The sequence below is a fragment of the Anas acuta genome, chromosome 9 (genome assembly GCF_963932015.1).
Source record: "Anas acuta chromosome 9, bAnaAcu1.1, whole genome shotgun sequence".
NCBI classification, from domain to species: Eukaryota; Metazoa; Chordata; class Aves; order Anseriformes; family Anatidae; genus Anas; species Anas acuta.
The window spans coordinates 13,030,183-13,051,596 of record NC_088987.1 but is presented as its reverse complement, the minus strand read 5'-3'; the positions used below and the strand labels follow the sequence as shown (position 1 = coordinate 13,051,596).

The window sequence follows — 21,414 nt, the reverse complement described above, 5'->3', positions numbered from 1 at the left end:
AAACGATCTTAACTGTAGTAGTGAATTCACTGAGTGTGGCTTCGTGGAATGACTCCCATGATCACAACTTTTTTTTTTTTTGTTTTTTCCTTTGTCACAGATAGGAGAAAAGCTTTTTCCAGAGAAATGGAGAAGGAATTAATTATACCTCTGCCTCCTCCTGTGAGACCAGAAGACACTGAGTAACTAACTGTAAGCTGCCATTCTCAGGAGACACACTAAGAGTCTCGGATTCCTTCTCTGCCTGCCCCCCAGGGCCTTAGGGATGAGAAATCTTAGGCTTAATGTTTTCCCCTATGAAATACTGTCGCCTTAAGGGGCGTAGCTGACTAACTGGTACGGGTCTGGTTGGACTCAGGATACTGAACTATCACGGTCACAAATTCACCTAAATAACATAGCATGTCCTCGATCTAGTTGTGTTCAGTGAGAACTGTCATGGCTAGGAACAAAGCAATGAAGGGCAGTGTATTAACAGCAACGGGGACACAGGTTCTTTGGATTGTCAGCGATAAATTCACTGTCCGCAAAAGCAAGTGAGCACGCATGAAATGCACAGGTGCTCATCCTGGCTATTAATGCGTTAAAAGGAACAAAGGCTCCAGAGATTTCTAAGTTTCCACGGAGACACCTGGTACAACCAAGTGTTCAAATCTTACCCCACAACATCCCAATGTGGGGGGAAGAGAGGGTCAGCCCGCTGACAGATCCCACAAGTCAGAAAGGCATCCTTTGTGATGGCATCCTTCGTGATGGATCTTCCCTAATGTCCCCTTCCTCTGAAGCCAATTTACATTATCCACTGATCTCTTTAGTGACCAGTGATAGCACCCAAGGGAATGGGGTCAGGCTGTGGCAGGGGAGGCTCAGGCTGGACATCAGGAAGAGGTTCCTCACTGAGAGGGTGGTCGCGCACTGGAACAGGCTCCCCAGGGAAGCAGTCACGGCACCGAGCCTGTCAGAGTTTGAGAAGTGTTTGGGCTGTGCGCTGAGTCACATGGCCTGAATTTTGGGTAGACCTGTGTGGAGCCAGGAGCTGGACTCGATGATCCTTGTGTGTCCCTTCCAACTCAGGATATTCTATGATTATTTTCTGTCCTTTTAAGTGGAGCTGAGTGACTCTAGTCAGGCACATCTTGGTTATGATTGGTAGAAAGTTTCTCGCTTTCACTTAAAGAAGAAATTCAGAGCGTGTGCTCAGTGAGGGGCGGCCGCACCTTGGGGGCACAGAGCTTCTGGGGTGGAGCCGTGTTTTGGTATCATAACGATGATACAATGAGAAAAAGTCCACTGGAGTGCAACATTTTTTCGAAAACACGAGAGGTGGTTGGCTCAGGGTGCAGCTGACGGGGCTCGGTGTGCTCAAGAGCGCGGGGTCCCCAGCCCGGCACAGGGCCCGGCCGCGGTGCCTCAGGGCCGCGCGCTCGGTGCTGCCGCCTGCTGGCCACAGGGGGCACTGCAGGCGGGGGGATGCGCATGCGCTATAGCAGTCGCCGGGCTTCGTGCCCCGCGGCATGCCGGGAGTTGTAGTTTCTCGCGTTGCCGCCCCCAAGCCCCGCGGGGGGCGCTTCTGTGCACAGTGCCCGGATCAATTCTTACACCCGGAGCCCCACCTTCTGCCCTTTCCCAGCGCTTTGTGGGTCCCCCCTCTTTAACCAGCCCCGGGCCCTCTGTCAGCTCCCCACAGAACCCCCTCCATGGATGCACAGACCCCTGAAAGCAGGGCCTGCCTCCCTGCTGCTGCAGCGGCGGGGCTCCCCGGTAGGTGACTGGAGCCCAGACGAGCCCCCAGATTGAGGCACACTCTGCAGCCAATAACAGGCTCAGGTGAGGATCTCAGTGAAGCAGCAGTTTATTTGTGATTGCAATGGCAGGTGCCCCACAAGCAGGAGCGCACCTACCCGCTCCGTAACACGGTTTATATCCTTTTTTCAGCGACCAGAACCCTCCCCTGCTTCCCCACTGGGTGAGTAATCCAGGTTCACAACCTATCCACAAACAATGCATGGCCTTCACTTGCTGGCCTGTTAAATTTCAAATTTCTTTTGACCTTTTCCCTGTTTGCAGTGGCAATGTTTCTTCACTTATCTGACTTGACACCGTGATTTTCACCTAATTGCTCTAAGGAATCTGGTTGTCTGCATTTTACAAGGTAATCTGCTAAGCTTTCTTATCACTGCAAGCATATTTTAATGCCACATTCCTTACCTTTAAACAATGTAACTCTGTGCAAAAACATTTTTATTCCAACACTCCTAACAGCACCAGGGGCCGGAAAGTAATTCGGCACCGGGCACGCATGCAAGGAAAGGCGAACTGCTGCCCCTTCTTTATTATACTGAGCAAATATGAGCATAACTCATTTTTATATTTTTTTTTGAACAGCTTTTGTGGAGAGTTGTGTTCATGGAGATAATTATAATTCAGTGTAGGAAGAAAATATGGATGTGAAATTATCATAATTCCTTCCTACAGCCGAATTCCTTGGAAAAACACAGGTGATGAATCCAACCATCTGTAAAAGTGAAGCACTAAAACGAGGAAGATAAAAGGCACCTCACACCTTTCAGGCAGAAATGCACACGCTAATTTATGTATTTAATATATGAACTATACATCTGATCACTAAAATTTATCCCAGAAAGCCATGGCCAAAGAGCTTCAAGTAAAAGGCCATAAACGTCACAGAGTCCTGGCCCACAGACCTCAGATTCAAGCCTAGCATTGTAGCTGTTATATCGTGCCCCTGCTTGCTACTGCTGCCACAGCTTTAAAATCTAAAATCAAAATAGCCGGAGGCTGTATTTTGACTCTTTCTCTCTTAAACCCAGATAACCTTGCAGCAAATGAAACATAAGGAAAAGCTGGGAATGGTGTGCAAAGAACCAAGGAGAGAGAGTACTGTTTTCCAGGAAAGGTAAGAAACCATGTAGCTTAATGATCAGGCCAAAGTCTGGATAAATTATAATTGTTTTTCTTGTTTATTTCTTAGGTTCTGTTTATTTACATTATTTATGTCTGTTTTTACCAGTTTGCTTTGTTTTTTAGTTATGTTGAATGTCTTTTCATCCCAGGATCATGAGGTGGTAGCTGTAGTCAGGAGGAGGCTGCCTGCCAGCAGCACAGCAACATTTGTTGTTACTGCAGCTATGGATAAAAATAAGAACTGAATACCACAAACCAATTGACACAGAAACACATAATCAGTTGTGAGCTACTTTGTTTCTCTAACAGAAAATACAAGTTTCATTCACAGGCACTCAGATAACCCCATATAGGAGAACAGCCACAAGTTTCCTGATGACAAGGGAAAACGACTTCTCTCCAAAGCCAGCAAGAGTACTGATTGTGGAAAGTCAGCAAGCTCAGTGGATGAACACATTTGGCTTTGTTCTTTCCTGTGCCAGCAGGTAGTCCCTCCAAGTCTCTCTGGCCTTCCTTTTCCTCCAGTGACTTTGGCAATTTCCCCTACTTTCTTCTACTGGAAGCTGTAGGACCTTGTACATGGCAGAAGCAGTGTTTTGGATGGCACATACTCTCTCTGTCCACAGCCTGTCCATCCTTTGTGCACTTACCTCTTCTGTCAGCAGAGCTCAGGAGGAACTGTTGCCCCCAACAAGGTGAGGATAGGATAAGCAGGGATGAAGGAGTTGGAACGTTACCAGCATGGAGGCCAGGGTGGATTCACTAGACAAGATTTTTGATACTGCCTTCCAAGATGCAGAAATTCTTCTACAGATCAGAAACCCAGTATCCATCTAACAGCATCTGAGAATCCTTCAGCCCAGCATAATTCCACATCAGCAACAACTGCAGAGATGCTCCAGTTTTGGATTGGTCTTGTAAGCCATGCAGGCACAGTATTGATGGCTTCTGTCCCAAATTCCACCCCATTCACATGAACAGGGTTAGCTTCCAACCCCACCCCACTCCCCTGATAAGCAGATGCTGTTAGCACCTTGTCTGCAAAGAGGCAGGAAGAAGCATTAAAATGTTAGCCCAACATGTTATCCAAATAGCAGCTCATCTGAAAGTGGTAGGCAGGGGTGGCCTGGAAGTTGCCATTTACACCGTGTTAGTCCAAGTCTTATAACTGATATAAAATAAGGAACAAAACAACAGTAGTCACTAGTAGGTGCTGTTGTATCATCTTATTACCTGACCCAGAGCACTGTGGTGTTTGCATCCCTTCAAGGGACTCAATATATTCACTCTCCAGCCACTCTTTGTATGTCCTCCTCTCTTTTACAGGCACGATCTCAACAGCAGAATCCTTGAAGATCAAGTTTTTTCCATAGAAGGTTGAAGAATCGAACATTTTGAATCCATTTCCATTGCTGTCATTTCCAAAATACTCCTGACAAGAATGCAAAATTTTCAGTATTTTGCAAGATTAAGTGCTATATTTCCCTAGTACAACATGAAAGGTGATAGGAACTATTTAGCAGATGAGAAGTTCACACACAACTGCAGAGTCTGTGTTTGCTTTTAGTATCTACTATATAATCTACTCCCATAGATTATATACAGAATCCTGTCATTGGCACTTACAAGAATTTTGGTTCTTGTTACTATCTAGAAAGAGCTGTACTTTTAAAACATTCTTCTGTGCAGGTATTATTGAGTAACACAGGGTTTGACTGCCTGGGAGTGATCAAAAGCCCATCACAGAGATACCCAGTATTGTTTTTAAACTAGTCAACTGCAGTATTGACAGGAATCTAGCTGTGGCAGCCAGGTATGGTCTGCCTAGATGGTTTACATATACATGACTGCAGTGTAAATATGCTCAGCAACGTTCTGTTACTATACACTGCTGCATTGCTAGGAAAATTCCATTATGGAAAAGTTTTGGTGTGTACTGTTAGACTTAAAAGTAATTCCATTTTGGAAAACACCTTAAGCTTCAGGAAGGTTACTACTGAAACCACTGGCCGGGCGAAAAGTTGAAATCTCTTGTGCACCAGAGTGGTTTTACCAGGAGAACTAACAAGGGATGCATTTATGTTCTCCTTCCCACTCCAAAAGGACTCTGCATGGTGCACATGCTCACATGCTCCCAGTCCCACGGCATAGGGGACATAATACAGCAGTACAGCCTTACTGTCTTTATCCTTGGTTTGTGTTAGACCATATCAAACTCCCCCATAGAATAAATATGTAATTAATACCTGGGCCTTGTCCAGTAGTCCATATATAGCAAAAATGTTGGTATCTGGGCGAACCATAATGGCCTGAGCTGGCACCCGAGCCAGGTGACACTGAGCAAACTGGGTGACTTCAGCACGGGCACCATTTCGACACAGTAACTGGAAATCACTGGACTTCAAGTTACGGGCCCAACTTTCCGTGTTCTTACCTGGAAGAAGAAACTAGTCACTGTCACACTCATCGAATGCTTTAGAACAATAATGCTCAACAAAAATAACTGAATTATAATAAGGAGACGTGAAAAACTAAATACCATCTGTGTTCTCAAACACGGTCGAGTGCTTCACAAAGGCCACATCCCCAGAGTCCTGTGCCAGGCACCTTTAGAAAATGCGAGAGAGAAGTTCAGTTCAAAGCATCTTTATTGGGACCACATAATTTCTGATAACCAACAGATTTAGAAATCAGCTTTGCTTATATTCCTGCAAATAAACCCACTGGACCCTAAAGTAATGAGGAAAAACAGAACAAGAAGTGAAACATCTTGAAATGAGAGAAAACTAACATCTTTGCAAGGTTTAAAAAATAAATAAAGAATTTCAAGAGAGTAATACAGAAGCAAATAGTGATTCATAATGGTGTGAGAAAGGACAATAAAAAGGGCCAACATTACAAAAGCAAAGGAACAGAAGATGTGTGATACTCAGCGCTGTATTCCCCAATTGGTAACAACAGCTTTCACACCTTCCTTTTAAACACACACACAAAGTATATCTCATTGAGACTTATATTTTCAGGAAGCATTGCCTAAACCAGGATCATTAAGCCCACCAATCAGGAAGATGGAAAGCTGTAACTGAGCAAGGATTACACAGTACCAAACATGAAGAAAAATTATTCTTGTTAACAATTAGTGAGAATAAATTCTGCATTTACCTGGTTAAACATGAACAGTTATAAACAAGGGTATTATTACCACAGAGCTGACACTGTCATGCAGAGAACCTGGTATGTGCTGTTTAGTGCATTCCCCATCAGAAGAGATTGTTTCCAACAGACTTTTCAGTCATCTGTGGAGCTTAACTTGCTTCAAGAAGAGGGATATACACAAACTGAAAGACCTCTCACACCCCATCAGGTTAGTCTGAAAATATCCAGAGCTGAAGGAATCTGGAAATCTGAGGCTGAATTTTAAGTTCGTGTCAGTCACCTTCCATACATAACTCGTTCTCGTTTCAGAGATCACAAAGCATTACAGCTAGACCCATCCATTCCTCATAGCAGAGTGCTGCCCTCCATTTTTGCCTCACATCCTAACTAATCTTTAAATCTTTTTAATCAATCTTAAAAGGCTCCAAGTCTTTGGGTATAGCTTATTCATTTGGTGACTGGTAGCTAGCTCTGTTAATCTGTGAAGTATGGCAGAGGATACAGTTTGCCTGTAAGGCCTGTACCACAGCAAAGCAACTGGACATAGCTAAATAGATGTGGGGAAAAAAGCTAAGTCCAGCACTTGAATATTTACCGGGCAACTGCTGTTTAAGTCTCCTCCCCTGAAGGAAGACTCACTCACTGTCTGCTCTGTTACATGCACCATTACCCTCAGAGGTGAAGGTCAGGAAAAAGAATTGTTACTTCCTGATCAACCCAAAGACTCCGGGCTTTGAAACTGTTAATGGCCTCACATGTAGCTGTCCACAGTTACACAGTAAGTATTTATTTTATTTGTTATTAAGTATTTATTCCATTTCACACTATTTCTACCCCATACTTGTTCTGAAGAGGATTTGGTATTTGAACATAGCCGCTCGTGCTGTTCAGAAACCTATTTTTGCATACAGCTACAAATGGGTAAGGGCAGTGAAGGGGCACACACACAGAGCTCCCTGTTTCTAGCTCAGCCCAGACTCTCAGCAGCCAGACCCTGACTACCATTTGCCTCTTTTGCACGAACTTTATGGATGACCTGACCAGAGTGGTAGACTGCCATGCTATAAGCAACACTGGAGACTGGTGACAATGCACATGCTCCTCACTAGGTGGGTGCCTTTTACACAGGAAAGAGAAACATGGCTTTGGCTGTCAGTCATCTGTTTGGCTGTGGGCCAGGACGCTGGAAAAAGGCTCTGATATACACGTACACACACACAGATCTCTGCATTGCTATGACCAGCACAGCATCTTACAAAGGGGAAGGCTGCTGCTGTTTCCAATAGGCTGTTTTTAAAAAAGGATTATGCTTTTTGCTGACTGGGATGCAGAACAGTTCCTCACTGTGTTTTGACAAACTGACGGAGTAAATAACCACCATATGTATTAATTACCTGAAGGCTCCACTGTAGCTGTAATAACGTTCTTGGCTACTTGCACTGCATTTATTGTTTCCACTATCATCTCCAATGCACAGCTGACAGAGTTTTGATGGGTAATTATCCAGATTAGCTGAAGGCACACAGCTTGCAGAGAAAAACTCACTCACAGCTTAAAAAAATAAATACAAAAAACAATATAGTAAAGTGGAAGGCACAGCTCTTCACAACAAAGGGTAGTTACACTGTCATTAAGTTATAACCAATGCTGGTTTTAGTAGAACACTAGAAACATGAGTTATAGCTATTTTACTGGAATTCATAAATTAAAACTTCTAAAATATTTTCAAAGCATCATCTAACTGATTATGTAATGAAAGTAAATAGCTCCCTGGAAGACAGGAAATGTACAAGCAAATTTAGAACCCAGAGTCCTACACTTATAGAACCGTTGCTTGTTCTGCTACACTACTCCACTACTACAAAAAGGTTGAAAATAAATGCAATAAAATTCAGGACAAGAATGTATCATTTAATGCAATGACATCCCAGAGCTAGAAGTACTACCTAGAGGGGATACATCTGTATCCTGTTATTGACAACTGACTTGCGTCCATATCCTCAAGCAAGAGCTGAGATGGACATGTGCAAAAGCAGGGTTTTCAACACTAAATGATAAACTTAAAGTTCATTAAATTAAAAAAAAAAAAAAAAAAAGAGAGAGAGAGAGAGAGAGACATTTCAATTACATTTCTGAAGATTGGAATAAACCTTTGTAGTTTGATATACTGAAGGCCAGGGCTACCATTGAGATGGATCTGGACAAACTGGAAAAACACACTGACAGGGATCTTGGAAGGTGAATGCAGAATCCTGCTTTTAGGTTGGAATAACCCCATGAGAGGCTGAGAGGCTGAAAAGCAGCTCGTAAAAAAAAGGACTGGGGGGTCCAAATGGAAAACAAGTTGACCAAGAGTTAGGATTCTGCTTTTTTTGGCTAACAGACAGAAATGACAGCAAGGACAATTTTGATTAGGTATAAGGAAAAATTCTTTACACCAAGGACCGTCCAAAACCTGGACAAGGGCCCAGACAGGCTGTAGAACCTCCATCCTCAGAGTTGCTCAAAACTTGCCTGGGCAATCTGATCTAACTGGACGTGCTTTGAGCAGTGGGCTGGACTAGATGACCTTTCCAACCTGAATTAGCCAACAATTTTTTTGACAAAGGAAGGAGGGAAAGGAATCCTTTCCTCCTACATCTGTTAGGGAAAGGAATCTTTTCCTCCTACATTCTCAGCATGACCCCTCCATTAGTCTAATCACGTGGCAAACTTAAAATTTGCCAAATTGTTACATTAAAAATGCAGCACTCCTTTGTGAACAAATTAGCTTAATATAGAGCTATGCAATATTGAAACTGTACTTCCTAGTGGAAGTTTGTAATTGCATTATTACTGTATTTTTGATACATGATACCATCATCTTACCTTGAGGAATATTGCAGTCTTTGGGCTTAATAATGCCCTTCTTAATTAGCATACCAATGGGGATATTCCATCCAGCAGTTCTCCCCAGTCCTGTGTGGCAGGACTTCTTCCCTTTCAGGTCACTGATGGAGAATGCATTGGATGGATTCCGTTTCACTAATGCCACAGCATAGTATGCATTGCTGTTGTCATCAGCTTGCAGGAAGAAAAAAAATGTATTATTGCTTTCCTTAATCATTCCCACTGCTTAATGACAATCTACATAACCATTACACTTATCTGGTGCCAACTTCAATTGCACCGACTATCAGCCAGTCAGGAATTATGAACACACACAATTATCTTCATTTGTCTACTCCATGATGTTGCATTCACTCATGGCCTATATGCTTGAACTAAGTAAACTACAGAGGAATACAAGCATTTGGTTAATGCTAGTTGTTATGTACATAACCTTCAAAAATGGCATTTGAGTCATTAGTGACTTAACAAAACTGCTCTAAGAAGTTGTTTTTAATGTGACAATTCAAAACTATGTTACAACTTCCACGAGTTTTGCAGCACATTGAAACTCTGCCTTATTTACAAAACACCCATAAGCTCTTTTTTCATCAATGACTATGAAGCAGCCACATCGATGAGGAGTAATTTGTTTTTAACTGGAATCCATTGTGTAATTTCTGTATTGTTCTTATTAAAGTTACTTAGATTTTGTGAATACTCATTTTCCAATGCAGAATTGAAAAGACAAATAGATACGTGTAAGACTTGAAACTGCAGAAGATTCATCCTGGTCCAACAGCAGGACACAAAAAAGTTGCCACAAACTCATTGTAGGAACCCAACCCATACTTATTTCCTCCTCTGTCCATGATGTGATGACAATTAATATTTATTTCCTCTGCAAATAGCTTTTCTAGCAAGACCCAGGGAACAGAGGCTGTGCTCTTAGAGCTGTTTTCAACCTGGGAAAGTAAGGCCTATATTTATATTTCCTGACCTTCTTACCAGAGTAACTTTCTCCGGCAGCTGGTACAAGGCCATATGTCTTCCCAGCTGTGTAAATATCAGCTCCACCCAGAGCTACAACATCACTTTCCTTTTTCTGAAAAATAAAATATATGATTTCTGTGAAAAAACAGCAAACGCCTTCCCTGCTACAATGATGACAAAGAACTCCAGCACCATACCCATTGCATCTCAACAGATAAGACTGGTAACAAACAAGCAATCTGCTCTAACTAAACCCCCCCAAACACAAGTAAAGCATCAGTGAAAGGAGCTTTCAGACAAAGGCTACAGCTAGATGGGCAACGATACCTTTGTTACACTGGAAGAGCAGCAGGGTTCAGGCCCATCCATACCATATAAGTTACAGATCACCCCCTTGAAATCCAACATTGCCTAATCATCACCTAAGAGAATATCTCTCTAAATCCTACCTAGAGAGAGAAGCTTGTGTTAATTGGTTTATTATTGCACAAGGCTCGTAGCAGCCTACCTGGATCAGCTCCATGCACTCTTCTTTTGTCTTGGCTGAAATACACTGGATTTCTGGTTTCAGATTTTTTTTCCTAAATGAAGTAGCCATTTCACCACATTTCCAAATCTCCTCAGTTGAAATAACACACCAGTTCAGGCTTTCTGGCAATGCTGCAGAAAATTGGAAAGGAAGTATTACAGTTCGCTTCCTTTGTAGAAGAGGAGGTGGCATACACACTGCTCCACTGTCACATGTGTCACAGATGTTATTTAAAATGTTCAGTTCTGTGTTTCCCTGCTCTCTAGCTTAGACTTAAACTGCTTCAGGTACCACAGAAGTCTCCAGACTAGTGGTATGTCCACACTACAAATCTATCCAGTATGAAAGAACAAGAACTGTGACTGATGATTAGTAAGCACAGCTGCAAGGTGTTAATTCTTTCCAGTCTACTCTCTTAAGAGTGCAGCAAAAAAAAACACACTGAACACAGTCTTCCTCATACCTAACAGTCACTGAGCAGCCCCCAAAAGAGACAAGTCCTGGAGGTCAGGGGCTTTGCCACAGCACAGAGCGTGTCTGGGAGGTTCAGTGGCCATAATTATTTACCTGTGTTTCTGAGTATCCCAGGATACACATCAATTCATTTCGGTGTTCTTCTGATAGTATAAAAGTCCACAACAGACCAACCTGAGGACTTACACAGTAACACATTACTGGTTCCCCTCTTTAGTGGGTAAGAAACATAGTACCAGGTAGCAGTAATAGTTTACCAGATTTATGTCTCATGTATAACAAAAAGATTAGAAAACGTCTACATCTTGTGACACAAAATGGGCCTATTTGCTCAGGAAAGCATTCTGCAATGTGATCCTGTTTCTAGGTCAAAACCTGCCCTTTCTCCATGCTTGAAGATTGGATTGGTATCTTGCCATAAACATCAAGAATTAGATGAAGACAATGCAGAATAAAGAAGGTATCCATTATTAGCTATTTTTGTTCACGGTTTTCAAGAGCAAACCAAAGACAACTTACTGTTGGGGTCACAGCTCAAGCCTTCCATGGCATGAAGATATTCATCACCCAACCATGCCTGGTAATTCTGAGATGTGATTGCAACGAGCTCTGTGGTGGAGTCTCTGAATATAAGATTCTGGGCACCATAGGCTGTGGAGTCAAACATCTGAAACTTTGCGCCTGCATCATTGAATCTTTGCTGTAATGTTAAAGAAAGAAAAATACCTGTCACACATTCCTCTACCTAGTACCGCATATCTACGATGACATAGTTCATGTGCAGGAGATAATCTGTTGCCTACAGAACAAACAAACAACTAAGGTTTTCTTTACTGAAAATCCACAGGTTAAGAATTAGTGAATGGAAAAAAAAAAAAAAGCAAAAACAAAACAAAACAAAAGATCTCAAGTAATTTTCAACATCCCTGAGTCGTGGAGGGCAAAAATGACCTCCTATGTCCCACTCTGCAAAATTCCCTTCAGGACCCTACTGATGCTGAGTGCCTCCCATGCTCCTTCAAATCCCACAGAGCTGAAGGTGCCCAGATATCCTGTCTTCAACTCAGAAACCTTCTCAAATGCAATGCATTGATGAAAAATGGTGTCCTACTTGTCCCTGGTTCAGGAGCTGGAAGATAACTGTTCCATCTGTGTCAGGCCGTACTACCACAGCACGAGCTGGGATTCGGGCCAGGTGGCAGGTTCTCCACTCAGTCACATCAGCCGTGCTACCATTGCGGCACAGAAGCTGGAAGTCCTGGGAACGAAGATTCTGGGCCCAAGAAGAAAGAGTTCTTCCTGAAATCAGACAGAAAATGTGTATGGAACGGATGTCGGGCAAGACTGATATCTCTGGCTCCAAGTCTGCTCTAAGCATCGCATGCACACAGCTCTCCTGAGCATATTTGAAATACTTCTGACTACAAACATAACCTATGCACTTTAGTCTTGTATCTCCAATAAGACAATACACAGTCTAACACTTGTCCGACTGAACTGAACTGTACTGTGGCCTGCAATGGCACCCAGAACGTTCCTAAGTGTAGGTTTACATGCAACCTTTTTTTAATTTATTTATTCCCCTTCCACTTCTTAACCTCCTGCTAGTTTATGCAGAAATGACTAGGTAGCCACAAGCAACGCTTACATTTTTAACAGCCTGGGTATCAAACCAAGACTTTAGTGCTACTTTTGTTCATGGTTTTCAAGACGAAACCAAAGACAACATTCCCTTTCCACAAGCAGCTAAGGATTCTACCTCTCACCCTTAGTGAAGCTAGCAAGTGTTAGGAAAAAAAAAAAAAAAAAAAGAATCAAACACCCATCTCCTGGTGCATACATATATGTGGGTACCTCTACTTTCACTATTAGAGCATTTTGCTTGATTACTCAATTCAAAATAAATCAAACACCTGACATTATGCTGTCATTATGCACTGTACTTCAGAGCTTGCAGCCACTGCTCAAAAGCTTACCATCAGTGTATTCAGGAACCGTGCTGTGCTTCACAAAAGCAACTGCTCCAGCATCTTCAGCCAAACACCTAATAAATGCAAATATTAATAAGCATTATGAAGCACAGCTTCCATGCACTGAGCACTGCCGACTGACAGCCAGAGAACTGTGTGCTGTGTTCCATCAGCCAGCAGACACTGACCTATTTCCTTGTGCTGAGAGTTTAGCTCAAGGCAGAGACTAGGGGCTGACAGATCATGAAGTAAACTACTGCTGTCATTTGGTGAACACGGACAACATGTTCTGTGCTGCCTGGGACAAATATCACGACTGCGGGAGAGTTTTCTGTCTAATGCAGTCACAGAATCCTTTGGGGAACTACAAAGAGGGGAGCAAGTGCTTCCCAGGAGTAAATTATATCCCTGCTCAGTCAGTGCTATTACTCAGGGACTGGGAACTGCAATGCAGCATGCAGTCAGAAAGATGGAAAATAGAGCAAAGACTGGTGTGCGAAAATGGAGGGCAGAGAATTCAGAGAATTGTCATGAGAATTCAGTGCAATTAAGGGGAGATAACTGTGAAATAGCTGTGTAGGGTGGCAGCTCAGCTCTCAAATTCTAAGGGTCATCAGGTTTTACTACTTTTAAAAACTGCTGAAACAGACATCCAAGGCTTGTGTCAACAGTTACTGGACCAAGCAAACGGCAATGGGATTTTGCTGCCCAGTACAAGTGCTAAATATCTAATTTTAACATTCACACCTGAAAGAGTGGGTTTAAAATTACTTTTAATAAATCTCTAGGTTCAATTCATGGTCATCCTAATGCTAGAGATGTTCTAATGGGACCAACTGGAAAGTTCTCTGGCTTCAGTTTCCTGACAATGAAGTCTGGACACTATGGCTATGGGTAGAGCATAGAGATAAAAAGTGACAGCCATGATTCTTACCTGAAAGCCCCACTGTAGTCATAGTATTGTTCCTGTGAATTTCCTTGGCATTTTTTTTGCCCAGACAAATCCCCTTTGCAGAGCTGACAGAGGGATGCAGGATAATTTGCACTATTTGCTCCAGGAACACAGCTTGCATTGAAATATTCACTAACAGCTAAAAGAAAAATTAGAGACATTTTTAGCAACGAATAAATAACGTCCCACAACATCATACTAAAATTTCTACACGGTACATCTCTAAAAATATTTAAAGAAATACGTTCTGTTCTCAAAAGAGTTTCCTTTCCAAGTTCAAAAAAAAATGTCATCAGACCTATGTTAGGTCAACTCCATCTTTAAAAGGAGAATCCAAAACACCAAGGAACAAAACAGCAAACAGAACCACACATTTCTGTCCATGTGCTGGGGTCCCAAGAACATACATAAAGATATTGCTGAAGAACAGATATTTGCCCTCTTACCTTTTGGAAGGTCACATCCCATTGCTGTGATGCGCCCACTGTCAATTAGATAACCCACTGGCACATCCCAGCCAGCAGTTCTGTTGATCCCCGTGTGACACGATCTGATACCTTTCAAGCTGTTGATGGTGATATTGGAGCCCTTCTTGACCACAGCCACAGCATAGTATGATGTTCCAATCTCTGCAACACAGGAAGAAAAAGGAGCAAATAAAAGTGGCATGTGTCACTGTAATGCTGCTGTGAGGCTGACTGGTGGCCTCTTGTGGCTCCTCCACCCACAGGCAAGTAACGTTGTTCACACCCCTCTTGAGAACCTGCTGACTTTGGGTACATATTCCCCATTATCTTTGTGGACTGAGATGTCTTAAAGGCCACAAGCAACCTATTCTAACTTTGAAAGTCCCCCTGCATAGGAAAGAGGTGGTATTAAGTAAACCAAAAGGTATTTTGTATGATTATACCTTGATCATATACTTCCCCAACAACAGGTTTCAGACCATGCTCCTTCCCGGCCTGGTAAATCAAACGACCATTCAGCGTCACTGCATCCGCCAAATAATCCTGTGCAGACACAAGGTCAGAATACATGTTGAAGCTTAGTTATTAATATTTCTTAACACTCAGAGGCACGGTATCCATGAACTTAAGAGAAAAGGCCCATATGATACAGTCAATGTCTATATGAGCTCTCTTTCCTCCACAAAGTTCTTTTAAGTACACTCAGGAATTATTGAAAAACAATTACTGAGAGGGATTTTACAACTTCAAAACTACCTTTCTTCAGAAATAGTGCAGAAGCTAGCCCTGGACCATGATGGCCTCACAAGTCTTCATAGTCCAAAGGAACCTTAGAAACGGATCCATGTTTTCTTTCTGCAGCTCTGTGACAGATCTTAAGGGCAATCAATCAGGAGTTTCATTTATCACTAGCTAGTGCCCCAAAGCCTGAAGATTTAAATAAAGTAAATATACTTCTGAGTTCACGCACAGATTGTTTGAAGTGATGTGTTCTGGGGACAAAAAATTTGAATGCGAAAGTGTGCACTCAAAAATAGCTGTGAAACCTGTTGGCTTGTACCTCAACAGACAAACAGCCACACATTTGCAGGGGGTAGAGGAGCAGATGGCAGCTGAGCCTTTGAGCTCCCTTTAGATGAAAAGCCTCCTATCAATAGCTTGTGACTAAACCCCAGCATATAAAACACAACACGGGAGAGAAAAAATGTCTATTGTATTTAACCGTCAGTAGTTTACAGACTACAGACCTTAGCTCCTTTAAGTGCATACAATCACATCTGTGGTGGCACAGCAAGAACAGTGTGGGTATTTTTTTTTTGAAGCAAATATTTGCCAATGCATCTAGCAAAAGCACAGGACAATTCACATAGAATTTCTGATTAATATATATGCAATGGAAATGTAAATTAATTATTTTCAGAAGCACTTCATTTCTGTGTCACGACACTCGAGGCTTACCTACAGAAGTGTTTAAACACCTGCTGAAGAGTATGACCAAATGAAATTATTACCAGGGTCCCTAGTTTAATATTTAGTCATTTCTCAATTTTTAAACATCTTCAAAGAAAAATAAGTGTTTTACTTTATCCATGTGCATGTTCACAGAACTAAGTCCAAGTTATGTAGTGTTATAAAACAGCATATCTCTGCCTCTTCAGCCTTCACGTCCCATCCCCTTTTTGGCTTCAAAGAGCAGAGTTCAGTGCAGATGCAGACTCAGGGGTTCCATACAGCCCTACACAGAGTAGGCCAGTTTAAACATTTAGTAGATTATTACAAGAATGTTTCAGGTCTTAAGGACAAAGTCTTGCCTGAAGCCTTACAGAGAAGATTCATTTTATCAGAAAACTACTTACTCATGTTTTCCACCTGCAGGGTTCTGAGTTCATCTAATCAAGTTTTCTAACAAGATGCACACAGACTATAATTTATTAACATATGCATCCATATTCCCCTTCCCTCACACTCTGCCAGTGAAGACAGCCATGACTACCTGCCTCCACATTTCCTCCAGTATCCCCTCGTTGCCTCTCATCCCCTCCTAATGGGGGAATTGTTTTCCAAACACCATTTTGCGAAGCCACATGTTTACAGTCTTTAAAGTCTTCCCCAGAGCTGAACTTTTTTCCCCAAACTGAGCACGCTCTGGCCAGCTGAATTCATACAGCTGAGTTTGCATGTCCTCTGCTCACCCTACTTGCTGCTTTGTCTCCCTCTTGTACCATGTTTGGTATTGGGATATTTGGCTTTATACTCATTTGTATATAAAATTTCCATGCTGAGATCCTGAAAAAGAAGTATTACCCAGAGTTTACTAAAAGACAATCCACTTAATGGCTCAGCAGCACAGCTTTAACTGCTGTCTGCATTGTACCACTCCACCCCTTCTTAAGTATCTACTAAATAAATTTAACAATTCTGAAATCAAAGATTACTATTCAGGAATGAATATTAAAGACCTTTACTTGCATTCTTAATGACTGGCCACGTGTGACTAGCCAAAGAGAAGAGACAGGGCCATTCTGACATTCAGGTCCATATGTATACTGTTATGTCTTAAAAATATATATATATATATGCTTTGATTTTTCGAAGACATGAATGCCAGGAAGCATATGGCCATCTGTCTGCATTGTCAGACACTCACAGAGCTCTGTACATCACCACGTGGTTTATTTATTAGGCATACAGGGTTATTAAATCACTGACACTTATCACTTACAGCTCACCTTGATCATCTGGGTACAGTTAGCAGCTGACCCTCCCTCTGTACATTCTAGACGGGGAAGGATGCCAGCCCTAGCAAAGGCCTTACTCATATCATTACATTTGGAAAGTTCTTGCTGGGAGACAGTGCACCACCGGACACGTTCCAGGCTGAGAGCTGCAAAGACAACACCAAAAGAAAATATTATAAAATAAATTGGTACCTTTATAACAGAGCTTACCAACTGAAGGTTCCCAAAGAGCCAGCCTTTCATTTTGTTTCTCTCCCCAAAAATGGGGCTCATTCAATAGTGATTTTTCTCATTTCTCCTGCTTTCATTCAGATTAACATGCACTTAATACTGAAGTTATTTGGACTGAAAACAGGATAGGTTCCAACTCAAATGCCATCAAGCTTTAGTATCTATTTCTGACATAAGAAATACGAGTATCATGGAACAAGTCAGGGCAGCCAGACTGTTATTAAAACTTTGCAGAACAGGACATCATTGTGTTAACTTTCTGGGGCTGCAAATTTGTGAGTTTCTGTGCCATCATTCTTTTCAGAGAAACGCCTAGTTTTGACTTGAAGAAGCTTCTCAGATTTGTGTTCTGGAGCCACCCTGAAAATGTATATGGCACCATTTGCACAACGTGGTCACTTAACATTGAAGAAAAATTCATGACTTTTTTTTTTTCCTCCCCAAAGCTTTCTACTTGCAAAGAATGCTCCTGAACAGATTCCAGGGTCAGAGGTATTGCACAGACAGATGGAGACACATTTAAAATATATGTACCACAAGAGAATAATCCTTAGAGAGCACCATTTACTTCAAGAACTCCTGCTTCCATCTGTCTGCTCGAGACACGTCCTGGGACACACACAATCTTTCCTGTTTAGTCAGAGGCATCTAAAACTTAAAATGACATGTAACAAAGCCAAAGAGACTGCCTAGGGACAGCTATGTCTCAAAAACTGCAAGTTACTACCTGGAGCCTTGCCCCTTTCCTTGTTGGTCTGAATAAAAAAAAAATAAAAAACCCACCATAGGTGCTGAAGAACCTTGCCACTAGGCTTATTGTGAAAAGTAGAAAACTAAGCTTGTCTCTTCAAAACACTCTTTCATAAGAAGCTGTTACCACATTCATGAAAAGGGGTGGGCAGTTCCATGAATGAGAAGACTTGTGTTAAGTAGTGGAGATTCCACTAGTCACTGAAGAAAGAAAGGTGTCTTTCAGGAGGCTCCAATGGCTGTCTTGTACATACCAAAGCTACAAACACTTTGTAGGAATATATTATCACGTGCAAGTTGTGCAGCTGTATGTAAAACGTGAGTATGCTTTACAGTGAAAAATGGCCACAGGTCATTTTTTAAGCAGTTAGCACCAAATTCCATCGCTTTTTCTTCAATTTTGACTTTTAAGTTGGAGTCTGCCTGAAGTTATTTGTAACATAGTCTTCTACCAGCTCTAACTGGCCCTCTGCTTCCTCACCATAGCCATGAAGCTGAGACACAATTTTCTAATTTTATATGATTCCAATAGCACTCAACAGTAGCTATGTACTTTTTCTGACTCCATGGCTGCAGACTAAACAAGACGGTTGATGCCATTAACTTTGTTTTCCAACAGGTATGAAAACAGAGGGCTTTGCTTGCTCCAATTCAGAGTCACACTTGGAAAGCTTACAAGAACTTTTTATAGTAGCATGTGTAGTAGAGGGAAAAACAAGTTCCCACCTCTGTAGGAGGTGCAGGAATTCTGAGGACCAAGAGGCTTAGCTTCATCTACTGAAGGGAAATCTTCACTATTAATTTACTGGGGCAGGAGGAAAAAAAATAGGTTTTCATTGATAAAGGCTTTCCCCCCACACTCCCCATACACAAGCAACTGAAAATGAAATTGCTCTCTCAGCATCTCAATACATAACTAGGTACCATTCTTCAGTGTCAACATTTTGGCTTTAAACACGAACACACAGGAATAATGCACAAATTGTATAAGTGTATGAAGACACCATTAGCCACACACACCTGAAACATGAAGCAAAGCTCATTTGGCTCTACATTTCAGCCTAGATAGTGAAACCACACTGATCTGCTTCTTCCTGCTCCCCCCTTCCCTCCTATCTGAGAGTGGTACTTAGTTTGTGCCTTTCAGAACTGCTGAACATTGCCCAGCATCTGGCTGGGGACTTTCCTGTAACAACAAATTTCTGTTTCCTTCCTTGAGAATTAATAGATTTGAAGTGGGCTTGAGCACAGAGCAGGTCTGTAGTTAAACTATCTTTCCATTGCCAGCCAAGACATGTTAAAACAGTACACGAGATTCTAAACCAAAGTTAATTCACAAACTTGGCCCAAGCTCTTTTGCAGAAAATAACACTATTGCATTATTTAACATCTTATCAAAAGGCTACTAATACTCTCTCAAAGATTTTCAACAGAAAATCTAAAAAATAAATAAATGAACTAGGAACATTTCAGAACCAACATTCTTTTTCAAAGAACTGTGGAGTCCTTCAGAAACAGCATCTACACCTATAGAGAAATAAACAATATTCACCACCAGAACTCAGAAGTGACAAGAGAAAGCCAACATGTCACGCAGATCATGCTAAATATAAATTATATTAAATATAATTCAATAATTATATTTTATATTATATTTCAATAATTATATTAAATATAATTCAATAATTATATTTAATATAATAAAGCTTTTCATTTATTTATTTAAAAATATTTTTAAAACCAAAAAAAGTCATGGAATTGTATGCACCTACGAGAAACACATCACTGAGATGAAAGCAGTAGATTCCGTGCTGAAGAAATACAACCGATGAGTCAATGATATTCAACACCATCAATATTATATTCAATATCAACATAATATTCAATATATTCTTGATTTTTCACCCCTCCTTTCTTTCTATTCCTTTTCCTGACCACCTGAAATTGGTTCTGAAATAGCTCTAGTTTTCCTTTGCTCTCTCACATCACATGTTAGTCAACCCCAAAGATATCACAACACAACAAAATAGTTTTTGGAGGGCACTTACTAGCATGAACAAAGAGAAGAACGAAGACATTCCTGGAGTTCTTCATTGCAAAAATCTTTGGGATTTGTGCTTTTTCCAGCCTTCAGAACACCCAAAGAGCAGCGCTTCTGCAAGTTTGCTCTCCCCAGTCTGCTTCTTGGTGAAAATCAACGGCATTCAATTGCAAGTGCACTTTGTTCCGCAACTTATCTTGCTTACTTTGGCACACGTCACTTCATAATGATCACAGGGGGGGGAGGCCTGGAAAAAAGTCTGCCTCTCTTCACACTGCCTTTACACTTGAAAACAAGTCAGACTAGGAAATTACAAAATATCCAAGGCACCAATGAGGTTGTTACTGCTTTAGCACCACCTATAGACTTAGATGAACAGCTGCACACTGACTCAAGAGTGTGAGGTCAGGCTGTTGAAATAAATCCTCATCCTAAGTACAAGTTCTGTGTATTCCCTAAGTGATGGGGCTCAGGAAGTAAAAGTTGATTGAAGCTAGGCACTTTGACAGAGCTGAAGGTCACTTGTCTGTTGCCGCATTCTCGGTTCTATCATGAATTACAAGTGAACAAGAAACAATAAGGAAGCCTGGGCACTCAACAGGAGGAAGTAGCATGATAACCGTTAGGGTAAGTAATGTGGACTTTAGTCTGAACGTGAAGTGTTATTTAGTGACACCTTGCTAGTACATGACAAAAGCCTTGGAAAAAAGCTCTGTGAAAGTTATTCTGTCTTTTCCATACAGGAAAGGGTAATTCCTCAGATTTATCCAGCTGAACATGAAATTTAACTCTATTCCTGATCAGTTCAAAAAGGTGGGGAAAATAAAAATGTGTATGATCTAGAAATCTCAAAAGTTATTATAGTTTTCAGATTCCTCAGTTATTTCAGAATTTCAGTTGAGATTAAAAATATGATCTAAAAGTTGGTGTCTTAAAACGTCTCACTGCATATCTCGGACCATCGGCCACTTTTAAAGAGGCAGACACTTTCAGCTCCTCTAAAAAAGGCGTGACATTATTTGTCAGAACTTGCATCGATAGTACACACCTTGCATTTCCAAAGATGGAAGGATTCTCAGAAAGACAGCACACCTACTTTACCAATATAGATAAACAGAAATAATTTTGGGCCATACATTGGTAGCTTACTCTTCCTGCAAGTCTTATAAGCATTTGGCACAGCACCTATTTTGTCCAGTGTTTAAACCTGCACTCCAAGTACTAACCTCACTTGCCCCATTCTAGTCAACCAGTGTTTCTCTAATGTATTATCTTTGTGTACAGTCTCAGCCAATTATTTTAAAATGCTACTCCACGTGT

The 21,414-nt window shown here is 41.5% G+C and overlaps 1 protein-coding gene and 1 long non-coding RNA gene across 2 annotated transcripts; one reads left to right on the top strand and one right to left on the bottom strand.

Annotated features, from left to right (window-relative positions):
- The first annotated feature begins 1,420 nt into the window (after positions 1–1,420).
- Positions 1,421–2,758, top strand: LOC137861447 (uncharacterized). The gene is made up of 3 exons (XR_011099607.1): positions 1,421–1,966; positions 2,068–2,152; positions 2,386–2,758. It is a non-coding gene; the product is annotated as an uncharacterized lncRNA (long non-coding RNA).
- Positions 2,759–2,958: 200 nt separating this feature from the next.
- MELTF (melanotransferrin) lies at positions 2,959–21,300 on the bottom strand. Its single transcript, XM_068692892.1, has 15 exons — positions 20,102–21,300; positions 17,064–17,218; positions 14,778–14,877; positions 14,314–14,496; positions 13,850–14,006; positions 12,922–12,989; positions 12,057–12,244; positions 11,465–11,645; positions 10,451–10,602; positions 9,958–10,054; positions 8,950–9,144; positions 7,476–7,632; positions 5,465–5,532; positions 5,172–5,359; positions 2,959–4,357 (listed from the first exon to the last, which is right to left on the bottom strand). Exons 1-15 carry the CDS (start codon positions 20,145–20,147, stop codon positions 4,088–4,090), a joined length of 2,205 nt encoding a protein of 734 aa, XP_068548993.1. The 5' UTR covers positions 20,148–21,300; the 3' UTR covers positions 2,959–4,087.
- Between the last annotated feature and the right edge of the window lie 114 nt (positions 21,301–21,414).

Bases quoted from the DNA above. Each gene is read 5' to 3' on its own strand.
- MELTF (XM_068692892.1), bottom strand. From the start codon at position 20,147: ATGAAGAACTCCAGGAATGTCTTCGTTCTTCTCTTTGTTCATGCTA. The intron at 10,055-10,450 runs GTAGGCTGCTAC...TTTATTTTTCAG, and splicing joins AGTGCATGGAGCTGATCCAG to AAAAAGGAAAGTGATGTTGT. The intron at 4,358-5,171 runs GTATTAATTACA...CATTCTTGTCAG, and splicing joins GACTACTGGACAAGGCCCAG to GAGTATTTTGGAAATGACAG.